The 16143-nt window shown below is 54.1% G+C and overlaps 1 protein-coding gene across 3 annotated transcripts in view; it reads left to right on the top strand.

The window, feature by feature from the left end:
- P4HA3 (prolyl 4-hydroxylase subunit alpha 3) overlaps nt 1-16143 on the top strand; it is a 61716-nt gene that overhangs the window by 29580 nt on the left and 15993 nt on the right. For all 3 annotated transcript variants that reach the window (XM_089775794.1, XM_075919589.2, XM_006127518.5), the window contains exons 2-8: nt 1787-1929; nt 2388-2611; nt 5832-5981; nt 9121-9172; nt 11808-11971; nt 12893-13069; nt 15724-15788. In XM_089775794.1, coding sequence (XP_089631920.1) covers nt 1857-1929; nt 2388-2611; nt 5832-5981; nt 9121-9172; nt 11808-11971; nt 12893-13069; nt 15724-15788 — 905 coding nt within the window. In that variant the 5' untranslated portion in view covers nt 1787-1856. The remainder of the gene's footprint in view (nt 1-1786; nt 1930-2387; nt 2612-5831; nt 5982-9120; nt 9173-11807; nt 11972-12892; nt 13070-15723; nt 15789-16143) is intronic.

Raw genomic sequence — 16143 nt, 5'->3', positions numbered from 1 at the left:
GCGCGATATTAAAAGTTTAGGGACCACTGGCTAGGGTTACGAGGTAGGTTTAGAAAAAATACCAGACACACTTGAATGCAGAGGGAGGGTCCAGGAGGGGGGCAGGGCTGGCCGGGAGGGGGTACAGGGGCAACTCGGCTGGCCGCGGGAGATGGGGGGGCTGAGGGGTGGGGCGGCTGGTCCCGGGGAGATCGGATGGGGGGCGGGGGGTTGGGGCAGCGCGGCTGGCCCGGGGAGATGGGAGAGGGGTCGGGGGCAGTGCAGCTGGCCAGGGGAGGTCAGGAGAAGAAGAACCGGCCGGCAGGAAGCAGGGGTAGCCGGGAGGGGGTCGGGGGCAGCGGAGCTGGTCAGGAAAGGTCGGGGGAAGCAGGGTGGTGGTGGGCGGGCACGTGCAGGTCCCGGGGCGCTGTCAGTCCCACGCACAGTCCGGAGAAGCATGAATGAGTCCGGCTGCGGCTCCACCACGCGCTCAGGAGCAGGGACAGGGCTTCTCCTCCTCCCCAAGGCGTCAGACGCAGCCAGGGCTCCTGGTGCCGATCGCGCCCACCTCCCAGCCCCTCCTCCCGCCCCTGCCTGGCTTCCGTCCAGCACCCAGCCAGAAATCCAGGAAATACCAGACACTGCACATGTCCAGTATTTTCTGGATTTTTTTTCTGGACAGAGGGCCCCAAAACCGGACTGTCCAATAGAACACCTGGCAACCCTACACTGGCCTCGCTAATGGAGCATTGATCTTCTCTGGTGCTGCTAGCAACTGCTGTAGGCGAAAGAGGTGTTGCTCATTTGCATTGGACTAGAGATGTGTGCAAGCTGCAAACTATGGAGGTGGATTTTAACCATAAAAAGGGAGCTTGGCTCTGGGGCTTTGGTTCATCCCATTAATAAGAGGGATCATTTGTAATGTACCCAGTTCCGGGTACAGATTTTGTACCAGCCCAAAGTTGAATGGTATACGGAGCTGGGCTTCCTTCTGGCTCTTCTGGCTGCTCGGCCATCACTGCTTATGGAGGAGTCAGGCCACAGGTTTAGCATGGGATTCCTGGCAAGGTGGCAATCCCAGCAGGGAGCCCTAATCTCCGGATTGGGATCTGAGCTCAGGATCTGAGTCTAATAATGAGGTCAGTGGAAAATACCTCTTTCTGAGGGCTGCGGCAGGACTAACATCTGGAATGAGTCATGCACAATGTTATTGCTTTTCCCCCTGCTCAGCTGAGCCCAGCAGAAAATCTGATCTAAGCTGGAGTCAAAACCGGGCTCTGGGGGTTGGGCAGGTCGCTGCCCTTGCTGATAGGCCCATGCAAAAGATGAAGAATTAAGCACCACAACTCACGTGAGCAACTGGAAGTGACCCCCTGGCATGGCTGAGTGGGACTCAAGTGGAGGGGAACTGAGGCAATGGAAGTCATTAGAAATGTTCACCTAGCCCCAGGCAGGTCATTCCTGCTGCAGACCCATCCAAGCCCTGCCCCTCATGCAGCTGAGGGCAGGACCTGCCCACCCGATCCCTGCTTTGTGCCGTCTAGTTTCAGTTGATGGCACTTCCCCTGAGCCACCATCCTTTAGTCTTTTCAGGGATGGGATGACCAGAGCCTGAGGGGAGGGGCAAAGTGAGGGCGGACGGCTTCAGCAGTATTATTGAGCATGCTCAGTACAAACCAAGCAGCAAATCTTGGGGGGAGGGTATGACTCCTTCAGAGGGATGCGTCTCCTCCACCCCTCCCACTGAGATGGGCCGTGCTGCAAGATAACAGTGCCAGTAAGGGATTGCCCTGCTCATGCCTTCCAGGTTTTACAACAAAGTGTGGGATTTGCACCAAGGAGCTGGGGCCTCCGCGGTGAACCCGTTACTCGCCTACATGCTGATCAAGAGGCTGCAGTCTGATTGGCTGAATGTGGTGCACAGCCTGGAGGCCACTGAAAACATCCAAGGTACCGGAAAGGAGGCTGCCCTGAGCCCACGGCCACCAAGGACCCACAGCTCTTGGCCTGCGTGGGGTCAGCCGATGAGCACAGTGGGTGGGATTCGCAGAAGTACTCAAGTAGTCAATCCCAATAGGAGTTAGGCACCTGCATGCCTTTGTGAATCTTTCCCTGCCTGTCCAGAGGAGCTGGGATTTGGGGGCTAGAGGCTCAGCGGGTGTCACCTGTCCTGGATCCATTGTGTCCATGTAGAGATGAGGGATGCTCAAGGGAAGGTTTGAATGTGGAAGGGGAAGATCCCAGCTGTTCAGCACTGAAACGCTTCCCGATGGCATTTAAGGAGAAACCCCTTCTCATGGCAGGAGCCATGAATCCATTCTTAGCACCAGCCAATGTAAGCATTTATCTGGGCCCAGGCATTTGCTTCTCCACAGCCCCACTGAGCCCCCCAATCACTGACATTACAGCCCTCAAGAACGGCTACAAGAAGGTGGAGAAGGACTTGCCCGAGTTCGAGGACTTGGAAGGAGCAGCCCGGGCGCTGATGAGGCTGCAAGACGTCTATGCGCTGAGCGTGAAGGGGCTGGCCAAAGGCATGTTCCAGAGAGCCAGCAGCACCCACCTCCCTGATCTATACAGCCCTGGGCAGCGCTTCCCACTCTCTGCGGATGACTGCTTCCTCGTCGGCAAGGTGAGGGTGAGCCACAGGGCCTGCACTGCCGGATCACGGACGGGGGGGTCACCAGACTGTCGCACAGCCTGTGCGTAACAGCGTCTCCTAGTGAGCCGTCTGCAGGGACATATGCCAGCCACTAGAGGGGGACAAAGAGCCAGGCTGTGTTAACGTGGATTCCACGTTTCTCACAAAGGCTGGTGGGGGTCCCTGTGGGTTGGTAAGAGCACCCAGCTCCACCAGTGCCTCAACGCCCCTCAGCTGGTGAGACAGGGCTTGCCAACCTGATCCCTATTCAGGGCAGCCAATGCAAGATGAAAGTCCCTTCTGTCAGGCTTATTGTCAATAGGCCCTGGAGGAAATTTGCTTCCTAGCCAAAAATTCAGTTGTCAGTTTAATTGTCTGTGTAAGGAACTGGAGGTGTCGCTGTGCTGGCAGCTCGGGTATTGAACTCATGATGCTCAACACAAGCCCTACAGAGCTCCCCTCTACTGTAAGTTGCAGGATTTGTCACCACTGGGGCCAGCCATTCTGGGGAGATTTGGTGACATGCACGAAGCTGGTATGTGTTATGTGTGGGACTCTGGTCTTTTCAGACACCGAAGACGCTAATGAAATTGCTGGTATCTAAACCTCTCTGTGCCCCTTGATTGACTATCCAAGTATGGGCTAAACCCATCTCCCGGGACAAGTGTCTTTCCAGCACACTGTGCTATGATTGGACTATGTGCTGGGGAGATAGGGTGGCCACCTTTGTAAAATGCAAAAAGGGGACATGTGCAGGGACTCCGGTCTTTGGTCAATCCAGAAGCTGGAGCCAGAGAGTGGTAAGAGCGTCCCAGGGAGTCTGGGCTGCTGTGTGGAGCTCTAGACCTTCCACCTGCTCTGCAGTGCCTAAGAGCAACCCCTGGCCCGTGTCTCCATCCTCTGGGATGTGCCACCCAGAGCAGGTGGAGGGTCCAGGAATTTGGGGTCCCCACATTGGCCCAGGCTCCCTGGAAAGCTCTTGCTACTGCCTGGCAGGAGCCAGGTCTGAATGGTATCCCATCGATTAATCGTGTAGTGAACAAAATGTTTGTCAACTACACGATTAATGGATTACACGCGTCTTAACATCCTTAGTTCTCATCGGCGCTCCTGCAGCTCAACCTGGGAGCCCTGAACTCGGACCCTCAAGCTGGAAGTGAGTTCTGAACGCCTTGGTCAGAAACAGCAGGGACTCTCCATTCTAGCGCAAAATTTCTTACCCGAGGTAGCACCAGCCACAGCATCAGGAACCCCGAGTTCTGTCCCAGATGAACAGTTAATTAACCAGGTATCGGAGGCAGGGGAAGGCCTTGCCTACTCAAACTGCCAGCCCCACCCACACTCCATCCCCTGCTTCAGTTCAGCTCCTGGGCTGCCCCCGAGCTTCAGCCTCACAGAGGCTGGGAACACACTGGGGCAGTGCGCCCTGCCTGTGCGCCAGGGCGGCTGGGAGAGAGCTCTCCTGGGCTGTAGGTAAACCACCTCCATGAGGGAAGTAGCTAACAGCGCGGGGAGCACGTTCACACTGGCGCTTTACAGCACAGCAACTTGCCTTGCTTTGGGGGGTGGGTGGGTGTGCTATCACACCCCTGAGCCAGGAAATTACAGCGCAGTAAAGTGGCAGTGTAGACAAGCTCTTAAGTTGTGAGCTCTTTGAAGCAGTGGTCTTGGGGCTCCTACAAACTATGAAAATACATTATAATAATAAATTACAAAAAACCAACAATTGGTCTGGTAGCACTTTATAGACTAACAAAAGTGCTACCAGACCATTTGTTGTTTTTTTGTAATTTATCCTATACAGACTAACTCGGCTACCCCCTGAAGCTTCATCATCATAATAATTAGTAATGGATAATATAATTCCCAAGATTATTTATCACATTATGTAAGTATCACTCTCTCCAGTTACAAAGGATACATCTGAGTCATAGAGAAATTAAGTGACGAGCCAAAGGATATACAGCAAGTCACTGGCAGAGTCAGTAGACCCTTGGGGTATGTCTAGACTACAGGGTGGCCTTTTTTCAAAAAAAATTTCCCTGCATCTAGACTGCTGCCGCATTCTTTCGAAATTAAATCAAAAGACTGTGGCAGTTTTTTCGACCGTGGAAAACTTCATTTTACAAGGAATAATGCCTTTTTTCAAAAGTGCTCTTTTGAAAAAAAAAAAAAAAAAAAAAGGCGCTATGTAATGCAAACTGTGCTTTTTTTCGAAAGAGAGCATCTAGACTTCCTGGGTGCTCTCTTTTGAAGGAGCGGATTGCTTTTTCAAAGGTACTGGTTGTAGTCTAGATGCTCTTTTTCGAAAGAATCTTTCAAAAAAGCTTCTTTTCAAAGAGGCTTGCAGTCTGGACGTAGCCTTGAGGCGCAGCCCCCTGCAGTAACCACTACCCATGCACTATCAGCATTAAAAAAAAAAAAAAAGCAATGGACACATAAATTTACGCCGGTGACTAGTACTCATTGGAATGTCACTGCAAAACCATCCCTTGTTTGGATAATAAATCTCAAATGCCATTGTCAGCAAATGTTTTGCATTTTTATCTGCCCTGGCTCCAGATCGGGTGTCTATCACATGAAAATTCTCAGATTTTGTTTAACCAAGTAAGTTTTGTGGTTGCCAAGGAAAAGTTAAAAACGTGTGTGCACCCACTCCCCCCCTCCCCCGGCCAACAGGTAAAAACCAGAAGGCCCATAAAAAGGATTCCAGTGTTTTACTGTTTAGTTCTCATTATTCTTAAGACTATCTCAAGATTTTTTTCAGACAGACTCATGATTTTGGAATGCCTGGGGCTGGCCATACTAGACACTGTATACCTCTCCCCTCCTTTGGAACTTTTAAAATGTTCCGTGTTGTTTTGAACACTGAAAATGGTCCAAATCTCAACACTCCCTCCAAAAAAATACTTCAAAAAATACAGGAGGTGAGACCACAAAGGAGCCAGAGGAAGGCTAAGCACTGGTCTTCACTGGTAACTTCAGCATAGCTACTTCCCATCAGGGGTGTGACAAATCCACAACCCTTGGCTGACCTAATCCCCTCTGTAGACAGTGCTAGGTTGATGGGAGAATTCTACTTCTACTGCCTCCCAGGACTGGAAGGTGGATTATTCTCCCACAACCAGAGAGCCCCTCCTCCCTTTCCCACTGCTCCACATCCTGCCCCAGCCCTTGGGATGGCTGAGGCCTCTCATCTGCTGCCTTGCAGGTGGCGTACGACATGGAGGATTACTACCACTCCATCCCGTGGCTGGAGGAATCCGTCAGCCTCTTCCGCGGCTCCTACGGCGACTGGAACACAGAGGACGAGGGAAGTCTAGCAGATGCGCTGGACCACCTGGCTTTTTCCTATTTCAAGGTGAGTCTGGGGGGCAAACTTCACCTACCGGCCAGGGCTGTGTTCCACATTGCACTCAGCCAGAAACACCTGCTGGCAGCAACATCCCATTGGGCTGTCCCCGAGGGTAATGTGAGGGGCTTTCCAAAACACCTGGGCTCAGATCCTGGACGGTGGCAAGGGGTGTGTTCTCCTAATCTCAGGCCACCCATGCACAAATCAGAGATTGCCAGGGTATGCTGGGCACGCCTCCTTTTCCTGGCTATGCCTCCTTTTCATAGAATCATAGAATAATAGGACTGGAAGGGACCTCAAGAGGTCATCGAGTCCAGCCCCCCCGCCCTCAAGGCAGGACCAAGCTCCGTCTACACCATCCTTGACAGATGTCTATCTAACCTGTTCTTAAATATCTCCAGAGAGGGAGATTCTACCACCTCCCTTGGCAATTTATTCCAATAATTGACCAACCTGACAGTTAGGAATTTTTTCCTAATGTCCAATCTAAACCTCCCCTGCTGCACTTTAAGCCCATTACTCCTTGTCCTGTCCTCAGAAACCAAGAGGAACAAATTTTCTCCTTCCTCCTTGTGACACCCTTTTAGATATTTGAAAACCGCTATCATGTCCCCCCTTAATCTTCTTTTTTCCAAAATAAACAAGCCCAGTTCATGAAGCCTGGCTTCATAGGTCATGTTCTCTAAACCTTTAATCATTCTTGTCGCTCTTCTCTGTACCCTTTCCAATTTCTCCACATCTTTCTTGAAATGTGGCGCCCAGAACTGGACACAGTACTCCAGCTGAGGTACAGTACTAGTGCCGAGTAGAGCGGCAGAATGACTTCACGAGTTTTGCTTACAACACATCTGTTGATACAACCTAGAATCATATTTGCTTTTTTTGCAACAGCATCACACTGTTGACTCATATTCAACTTGTGGTCCACTATGACCCCTAGATCCCTTTCCGCCATGCTCCTTCCTAGACAGTCGCTTCCCATCTTGTATGTATGGAACTGATTGTTCCTTCCTAAGTGGAGCACTTTGCATTTCTCTTTATTAAACCTCATCCTGTTTACCTCTGACCATTTCTCTAACTTGCTAAGGTCATTTTGAAGTATGTCCCTATCCTCCAAAGAAGTTGCAACCCCACCCAGTTTGGTATCATCTGCAAACTTAATAAGCGTACTCTCTATCCCAATATCTACATCATTGATGAAGATATTAAACAGTACGGGTCCCAAAACAGACCCTTGAGGAACTCCACTTGTTATCCCTTTCCAGCAGGATTTAGAACCGTTAACAACAACTCTCTGACTACAGTTATCCAGCCAATTATGCACCCACCTTATCGTGGCCCTATCTAAGTTATATTTGCCTAGTTTATCAATAAGAATATCATGCGAGACCGTCTCAAATGTCTTACTAAAGTCTAGGTATATGACATCCACCGCTTCAACCTTATCCACAAGGCTCGTTATCCTATCAAAGAAAGCTATCAGATTAGTTTGGCACGACTTGTTCTTCACAAACCTATGCTGGCTATTCCCTATCACTTTATTACCTTCCAAGTGTTTGCATATGATTTCCTTAATTACCTGCTCCATTATCTTCCCTGGGACAGACGTTAAACTGACTGGTCTGTAGTTTCCTGGGTTGTTCTTATTCCCCTTTTTATAGATGGACACAATATTTGCCCTTTTCCAGTCTTCTGGCCACGCCTCCTTTTCCTAGCCACCCCATCTATTCCAGTTCACGGGAGGAGGTTGTGTAGGAACCACTACGCTGACTGGATGCCCAGGAGATCCTTCTATGCTGGGCTGGCCCCACCCTGCCTCCCAGGGCTGACTAGGCCTGTATCAGATGGACACTTGGCAGCAGCAGCCCAGGACAGGTTCTGGCCCTCAGGGATGGGGCGGGAGGATTCCAAACTCAGACCTGGGTCTGAATTTTGTAGCTGGCTCCTCTCTTTAAACGAAACACTCCCCAGGCTGTGCAGGGTTCCTGGGCTACAGCAGGGCTGAAAGCTGCAGCCCGGCCTGTCTCCGGGGCTTTGCTTATACGTGTGTCAGCCACAAGCTCGTCTCCCCACCAACACTGGCCCCCAGGAGCCCCTTGTCCTGCCCAGTATCCAGCCACCCTCCCTCCAGAGCTTGTGCCCCCTCCTCCGCCAGCCAACCCCCGCTCTCCCACTTCCTCAGCTCTGGTTTCATCTCATTAATTTCCCTGCCTGCTTGGGGGTGACGGTTGATTTGTTCCAGCACCTTCTGCTGAATGAGCAGCGTGCTACTGTGCATAGAAGGAAGCCCCTTGCACTGGTATCTGATCTGCCCCTGCAGCCAGTATGAACACTGTCTCTGAGCCACTAACTCCCCAAATCCAGCCCATCCCTGTGCCAGGGACTGCACCTGACTAATGGCCCGGCAGCGAGCTGCTGGGACTTGGGGGCTCTCACCCTGGCTGCCCAGGTGACTCGGCCTCAAATACTCTGCCCAGGGCATCCTCCCTCCCTTGTCCCTCTCCCCAGCTGCCACAAGCAGGGGATTGGCTGTCTAGCTGTAGCTACGCTGAACTCGAGTCACGCCTGGAGAAGCTGGTGTGATGCAGGTCTGGGGCCCCCAGGGGTAGCGAGTGGCGCTGATGATGCAAGATGCCAGCAAGCCACACTGCTCCAGAAGTGGGCGGGGCTGAGTGGAGAGGGGGTGTGGCCAGAATACCCCTGGGCCAGCCTCCACTGGGCAGGTTCTAATGGCTCCCGATTGCCTACCAAAGCCAATAGGAGCCTGAGGGGAAGGGTCTACCCCATGCTGCCCAGGGCACCGTGTGTGCGTGCACACAGGAACTGATCCACTGCCCAGTGAAGCCAACGGGGCCCCACTGATTTCGGTGGGCGTTGGCTCCGATTCTAAATCAGCCTGAGCCACGATGCTCGGATCGGAATCAGAACTCCCACCACCTCAGCACGCACTTGGATGCAGCCACTGGGGCATGTAGTGTCGGCGCTGCGCCAGAGATCCCTGCAGCTGATTTGGCTTTGTTTGTGCCTGAGGTTTGTGCCCATTTCTGTGGCGCATGGTGGGAGCTGAATAGGAGTGGGGGAAAGGGGCAGTTGCGTAGGGTACACCCATCATTCCAAGGCTACCCGTGTTTCCTCTCTCTCCTAGGCAGGAAACGTTTCCCAAGCCTTAAGCCTCTCCAGAGAGTTTCTTCACTACGGTATGTGATGGTCAGCAGGAAATCCGGGATTTCTCCCTCCACTCTGTGTGCAAAGTTGCTTTTCAGCGAAACGGGGGGTTCTCCAGCTGTGGTCCATGGAGCCCCTTTCCCGTGCTGTGCTGTTTATAATGGTTTGGCAAAAAAGCAAAGAGCAGGGGGGTGGGCTGGGTCCAGGAGAGTGTCTCTTCCTACACGGCAGGCTGTTCAACTCCAAAATTGCCGAGCTAAATGAATGCCAGCACATGCTCACAACTAAGGTACAGGGGAGGCATTCCACACTTCTTCCACTTCTGGGGTAGCAAGGGCCAAATTGGCTCCCGGTGCAAGTTAGAGCAGCCCCAGGGCTGTTTTAATGTAGGCCGGCTGCACCGTTCTGTCACACCAGTCTAGCTGCGGTATATGGTCCAGGTTCTGGTCCAATCCTTGGGCAATCCTCTCAGCTGCCTGATGAAGGCAGTATTCATGCTCTTTGCATGACTGGAGTGATGCAAAAGGGCCTTGTGCTGCAGATCAGGCTCAAGGATTTACGGGTCCAACTCTCCTGCATATCAAGTTGTTACCCACTTTTCTAAATACCTGAGAATTGTTGCCTGAATCAGTACAGGCAGTCCCCGACTTACGCGGATCCGACTTATGTCGGATCCGCAGTTACGAACGGGGCTGCCCCGGAGTACACGGACTGTGGGACCTCGTGGTCCCGCCACCCGTGTACTCCGGGCGAGAAAAGCTGCTCCGCGTCTCCCTGGTCTGCAGACCAGGAAGACGCAGAGCAAAGCCGCGGAGGGGCTCGGGCAGCGAGGCAGCCCAGGCACGCCTGGGCTGCTCCGCTGCCGGCTTCCCCGAGGCTTTGCAAAGCTGTGAGGGGGCTCGGGCAGTGGGGCAGCCCAGGCGCCCCGCGGCTGTCCCGCTGCTGGCGTCCTCTGAGGCTTTGCTCCCCGTCTCCCTGGTCTGCTGGTCTCCAGCAGACCAGGGAAACGGGGAGCAAAGCCGCGGAGGACCCAGGCGGCGGGACCGCGGTGCGTCTCGGTCTGCCGCCCGCGTCTTCCTGGTCTGATGGGGTGGGGGGGCACAGCTAGTACGCCCCCCACCCCCAGCAGACTAGGCTTTTCTCCGGACGCCTGTGGCAGAGCAGCTAGGGAGCTGCCGGTTGGTCCCGCAGCGCCTCTCTGGGCGCTACTGGACCAACCCAGCAGCACCCCAGCTGCTCTGGTCCTGATTCAGCCGCTGCTGGTCAGTTTCAGCAGTGGCTGAATCAGGACGCCTGGGGCAGAGCAGATGGGGTGCTGCTGGGTTGGTCCAGTAGTGCCGAGGAGCGGCGCTGCTGGAGCAACCCAGCAGCACCCCAGCTGCTCTGCCACAGGCGTCCTGATTTAGCCGCTGCTGAAACTGATCAGTGCTGAGTACAGGAAGCCCGAGGCAGAGTTGCTCTGCCCCGGGCTTCCTGGAATCAGCTGCTGATCAGTTTCAGCAGCAGCTGACTTGGGGACACTTGGGGTTCTTAAGTTGATTCTGTATGTAAGTCAGAACTAGCGGTCAGTTTCAGCAGCGGCTGAATCTGGACGCCAGTTCCGACTTACATACAGATTCAACTTAAGAACAAACCTACAGTCCCTATCTTGTACGTAACCCGGGGACTGCCTGTACTCGGTAGCCAGCTGGCCGGCGTGTTATGTGCACCACTGACCTCTGCTAGCTAGAATGAGAACTGCTCCATGGTGTCATGTACAGACACATGCCAGAGGCCCCACTTTAGCTCACGTGCAAGGGGACTGTGCTTTCAGAGCAGGATTTAAATTCCATCCTCACTGTCCCCATGACATTCAGTTTGGCTGTGGGACATAGCAGGCCATGGGGGGACAACCATGCAAGCCCTTGGTGACTGTGGATTTTCCCTAGATTTGAATTAAGGATCGAAAGAGCTGTTGTAATGGTCAGATCACAGGTTCTCAAACTGGCGGTCCCAAGGTTGTCATGTGAGGGGTGGGATCAGCCCTATTCATGGCTGAGAGCCCAAGCTCTACCCCAACCCCCCTGTCTGCCTCCCCATTCAATACAAAAATGTGTTTTTAATTCATAGGGGCTCCACGCTCAGAGGCTTGCCAGTACAAAAAGTTTGTGAATACTTGTCTAATCTGATCTCTAGCATAGCGCAGGGCCGGGAACCTCACCCAGTCACTCCTGGGTCCAGGCCAGAACTTGTGTCTGAACTAGTATGTGCCTTTCAGAAAGACAGACCATCTTGACTTGAAGGCCAGAAGTGATGGAGAATCTCCCTGATGCTTGGTAAATTGTTCCAGTGGGATTAGTTACAGTCCGCTCTGATGCTCTTGGGTGAGCGAGACTGACTTGCGAGCTTTTGAGCTCGCCTCTTTCACTAACCGGCACTGGTCCAATAACAGATATCGCCTGCCCCCCTTGTCTCTCTGAAGTCCTGGGACCAAGGCAGCTACCCCACCTCTGCATGGAGATTTTACCTGTATTTCAGCAAACAGGACCAGGGCCGGGTGAAGAAATAGCCGTTTACGCGCTATAAAAGCCGAGGGATGAACTCAGTTAACAGTACCTGGGTCCGCCGAAGCATTGCCAAAGCCGCCTGCCGAGGGATGGGGTAATGGGACTGTGCTGTTTCCAACAGACCCCAGCAACAAAAGAATCGCTAGGAACGTCCTGAAGTATGAAAGGCTCCTGATGGAAAATCCAGAGCATGCCAAGGCAGAGGTGAGCCTGCAGCGGCCGAACGTCACACACCTGCAGACTAGAGACCTGTATGAAGAGCTATGTCGGACGCTGGGGTCGCAGGTATGGAGCCCTGAGCTGTCATGTGTGGCTAGGGGATGATGGTGAGCCAGACAAAGCTGCAGAGACTCACATCCTCTTGCCCTGATGTGTGCCTCGCACCTGAGGTTAGGTCACTCCCACTGCCCAGTCCAAGGCAGCCCATTGCAGGGATGGGTGTTATGACACTTAAGGTATGTCTAGACTACATGGCTCTGTCGCCAGAGCCACGTAGATTAGTTTACTAGACATACCCAAATGAAGCAGCGATTTAAATAATCGTCGCTTCATTTAAATTAAATTGGCTGCCGCGCTGAGCCGATCAGCTGTTTGTCGTCTCAGTGCGCTAGTCTGGACGCTCCGCGGTCGACATCAAAGGCATTTGTCGACCGCCACGGTAAACCTCATCCCACGAGGCATACCGGGGCGATTATTTAAATCGCCGCTTCATTTGGGTATGTCTAATAAACTAATCTACATGGCTCTGGCAACAGAGCCATGTAGTCTAGACACACCCTTAGTGTGCCCCGCTGGTCAGTGTTTGCAGTGCCTGCCTCTCGGCAGGCCTTGGGGCTTGTCTCCACTTGGGCCTTTAGTAGTGTAGTTCCCCAGCTCCATCTCTGCAGTTAGCCCAGCTGGTGGCTAACAGGCGAGAATTGGAGGGAGGCCCTAGCAGCTTTGGGCAGCCTAGGTCAGATTTGAACCAATAGCCTTGTGACCTCTGGCCAGCCCTAGGATCCTACATCCTGCCTCTTCAGCACTGGGGGTGAAGCTCTTTGCAGCCCTGTATGAATTCTAAGCACGATCCCACTGGGAAAGGAGGAGCATGAGGCCTCAGGGCAGCTGATGCCACCCCTTTCTCCAGCGTTAGATGAGGCACAGTACCTGGTGAGCTGGATCCTCCAGCCATCTCCTCATGCATTCCTTGGATTGTTTTCCTTTCAGCCAGCCCAGTACCAGAGCCCAGCCCTGCACTGCTCCTATGAGACCAATGGCAGCCCATTCCTGATCCTCCAGCCAGCGAAAAAAGAGCTGATCCGGCTGCAGCCATACGTAGCCCTGTACCACAACTTTGTCAGCGACCTGGAGGCGGAGAAGATTAAGGACCTTGCAGCTCCCTGGGTGAGTTCATCAAGCCTAATGCACATGAGTCCTCATGCAGCCTAGAGAAACACCTACTGGCTTCAAGAGCCGCCTTTCCAGAGCTAGGGGTGTGAGCTGAATGCAGACAGATGGGAGTGCCTGACCAGCTAGTGCTGGGCCCACCCCAAACTCACATCCCAAGAAGCCCACAAGATAGCTCAGTGCCCCATTAGGCCTTCGTGACTCCAGCTTACCCCTGCACCCAGCGCTGGGGTTTTAGCTTTAAGTGGTAGGGGGGTTCTTCCTTCCGTGCTGCAGCCGGCCCGAGGGTCTGAGCCGTGCTGCAGGTGAGAGTTGGGTGATGCATTTTTCAGGGCTGGATGTTTTTCTAGAAGATCTACTCTCGTTCAGGCCAGGATTGTGGAAGGGAAGTCCTCTGGCCCGTGCTGTGCAGGATTTGTTGTGGGAGATGAGAGAGACATTGGAGGTGAGGTCAGATCTGTTATTGGCCTGCATTCTGTGGGGGGAGAGACAAGCTTTCGAGCTACACGGAGCTCAGTAGTGGCTCTAGGCTAGACCCAGAAGCCATCTTAGAATCACAAAGGACCATCTGGAGGGCATGTCCATGGCCTGGTGGTCTGCACTGATGGCTGGCTCACCGTTTGGAGCAGGGATGACAATTCACTAGGGACCGTACAGCAGTCATGTGAGATTGTCGGGCAGCGGGTTCTTTAGAAGGGGCTGGGAGCTTGTGTCTCCCAGCCAGAGCAATGTGACAGAAGCAAGAAGCTGGTAGGTAGAGAGGTAACAAAACGAGAGGGATGGAACCCTGAATTTAAACCAGAGCTGAGCGGGCTGCAGTGGCCTTCCTGCGTCTCGATGGGCTGCAAGATTGTGGTAACCAAGATGGTTTCCTGGGAAAGGGCAGTTTTGCTAACTGCACTTGTGTGCCTAGAAGTTGTGGGACGTGCTGACTGAACCGTGGCAGTGCTTTGGTTGGCTGCAGAGGGGCGCACGGCTCTCACAGTCAGTGTTGTGTGTGATCAGCATGCACCCCACTTCACGTGCGTGTCGCCATGGGCGTCCAGTATAATAGACGGGGGAAGGCTTTGCCTTCCCAAACCACCAGACTGGCCCTGCCCACACTCCACCCCCAGAACGCCTACTGTAGGTGTACCCGGGGTGGAGTCCTGCTGTCCCCAGCGCCTGCCCTCCCCATTAGGGTTGCCAGATGGTTTCAGAAAAAAAACCAAAAAAAAAGGACCCCGAGAGTTGTTAAGAAAAAAAACACAAAACAAAACCATGTGGTGAGGCTTTTTGGCCCTAACAGGCTGCTGGCGGCCGCCCGCCATCTTGCCTCCCTGCGCCAGGCCAGACAGCTCCCCGGTAAGCACTATGGTTGCCAGGCTGCCTCTGTATTGAGCCGGACAGCCCAGGATTTTCTCCTCCTGGCCGGGAAAAAATCAGAAAGTGCTAGACATTTTCTGAGTTTTTTTACTGGACAGGTGGCAAAAATACCAGACTGTCTGGTTCAATACTGGACACCTGGCAACCCTACTGCCCGTGCTCCTGGCCAGCGAGGCTGGGGCACACTCACACACCCACCCTCCTGCCCTCCCCTCTCCTCCCTGTGGGGGGAGGATCAGGGAGGCTCCCATGGAGGGCGGGGATTCTGTGGCCTCCCCCAGCCCTACCTTCCCCTACCACCCATGCATGTCACTTTAGCAGTGCCGATAGGAAAACAAAATGTCTTGCAGGCCACACATAAAGCCCCGGTGGGCGGCATGCAGCCCACGGGCCGCAGGTTGCCCACTGCTGGTTTAAGCGGTTTATTGTGAGGTAAACCCCAGGCCTCCAGCTGCTGCTCTGGGCTCCTGCGGGAAGACCTGTTGCTGTGGTAACGAGCAAAGCGCCCTGCATGGAGATTAGCGGCTGTGCGAGAGCTGCCCGAGCTCAGCCTGGTGTTGGGCCCAGCTCTTCTCCCCCTCCCCCTGGCTCGCATGTGCTGCTTGTCTCTCCGCAGGGGAGGTTTTTGGAGCTCGCTGGGCCTGGCCTGTGAGAACTGTTCGCATTGCAGCTCAGCCAGCAGCCGTCCTGCCATCCCCTCCCCTGGGCAAGGCTGGGGGGCTCCATTCTCCTGGAAGGGAAGGGGCCTCAGGCAGAAGGGGTGAGGCTGGGGCAGCCAGCTCTCAGCGCCACCCAGAGAACGCTGCACCACGCCCCCCGCCTCCGTCAGCCCTCAGAGTCACCGGGAGCGTGCTGTGTGGTGCTCCAGCGGTGATTTAAAGGGCCCTTGGCTCTGGTCGCTGCTGCTGTTGCTGTGGTAGTGGCAGCAGTGGCCAAAGCCCCAAGCTCTTTAAATTGCTGGGCCCTGGGCGACTGCCCCCTTTGCCTTCCCCCGTCCTCCTCCCAGTGTCAGTGAGGAGAGAATTTACTCAGGGCAGTGGCACAGCATTGCAGCAGCAGGCGGCTCGGGGCCCTGCTCTTGCTGGCTGGGTAATAGCGCCCCAGCTTGGAGCCTGAATTTGTGGGCCTCATCTCAGTGCAGGGCCTGATTACATAATTTCTTGCCATAATCCCCCCAGGGGTGTCCATGCCTGCCTCCCCCAGAGTGGTGGGGGGGCAGTGGCTGCAGCTCCCACATTTGTTACATCCTTCTATTACCTCTCGTGCCCTCCCCTCCTGTCGCTCAGCTGCAGAGATCAGTGGTTGCCTCCGAAGACAAGCAGCAGAAAGCTGAGTACCGGATAAGTAAGAGGTAATTACTCGCCCCTGTTGTTTGCGTTTTCCCAGCTAGAATTCCACGCTTCCCTGAACTGCCTTGCAGGGCTGCTTACAGGGAATGGCCTCTGCCCCGACTTAGTGTTAATCACATCACAGCAGCACCCAGAGGCCCTGGCTGCAGCAGAGTCCCCCTGCGCTAGGTGCTGTACAAACACGCGGCCTGTGTCTGCAGTAGCAATGAAGCAGCAGCAGCATGGGCTAGTCTGTGCTGCTTTGGCTTCGCTGCTGTTGGCAGCCACGCTGACACTGCACGTGCTGCTGTGGCAGATCGCAGTGGAGACACACCCAGGGAGACAGCACCCTGGTCCCACACAGCTCATAGACAGACA

The sequence above is a fragment of the Pelodiscus sinensis genome, chromosome 1 (genome assembly GCF_052426305.1).
Source record: "Pelodiscus sinensis isolate ZL-2025 chromosome 1, ASM5242630v1, whole genome shotgun sequence".
Lineage (NCBI taxonomy): Eukaryota > Metazoa > Chordata > Testudines > Trionychidae > Pelodiscus > Pelodiscus sinensis.
The sequence above is the reverse complement of the archived record's forward strand: the minus strand, read 5'-3'. Positions and strand labels throughout refer to the sequence as shown.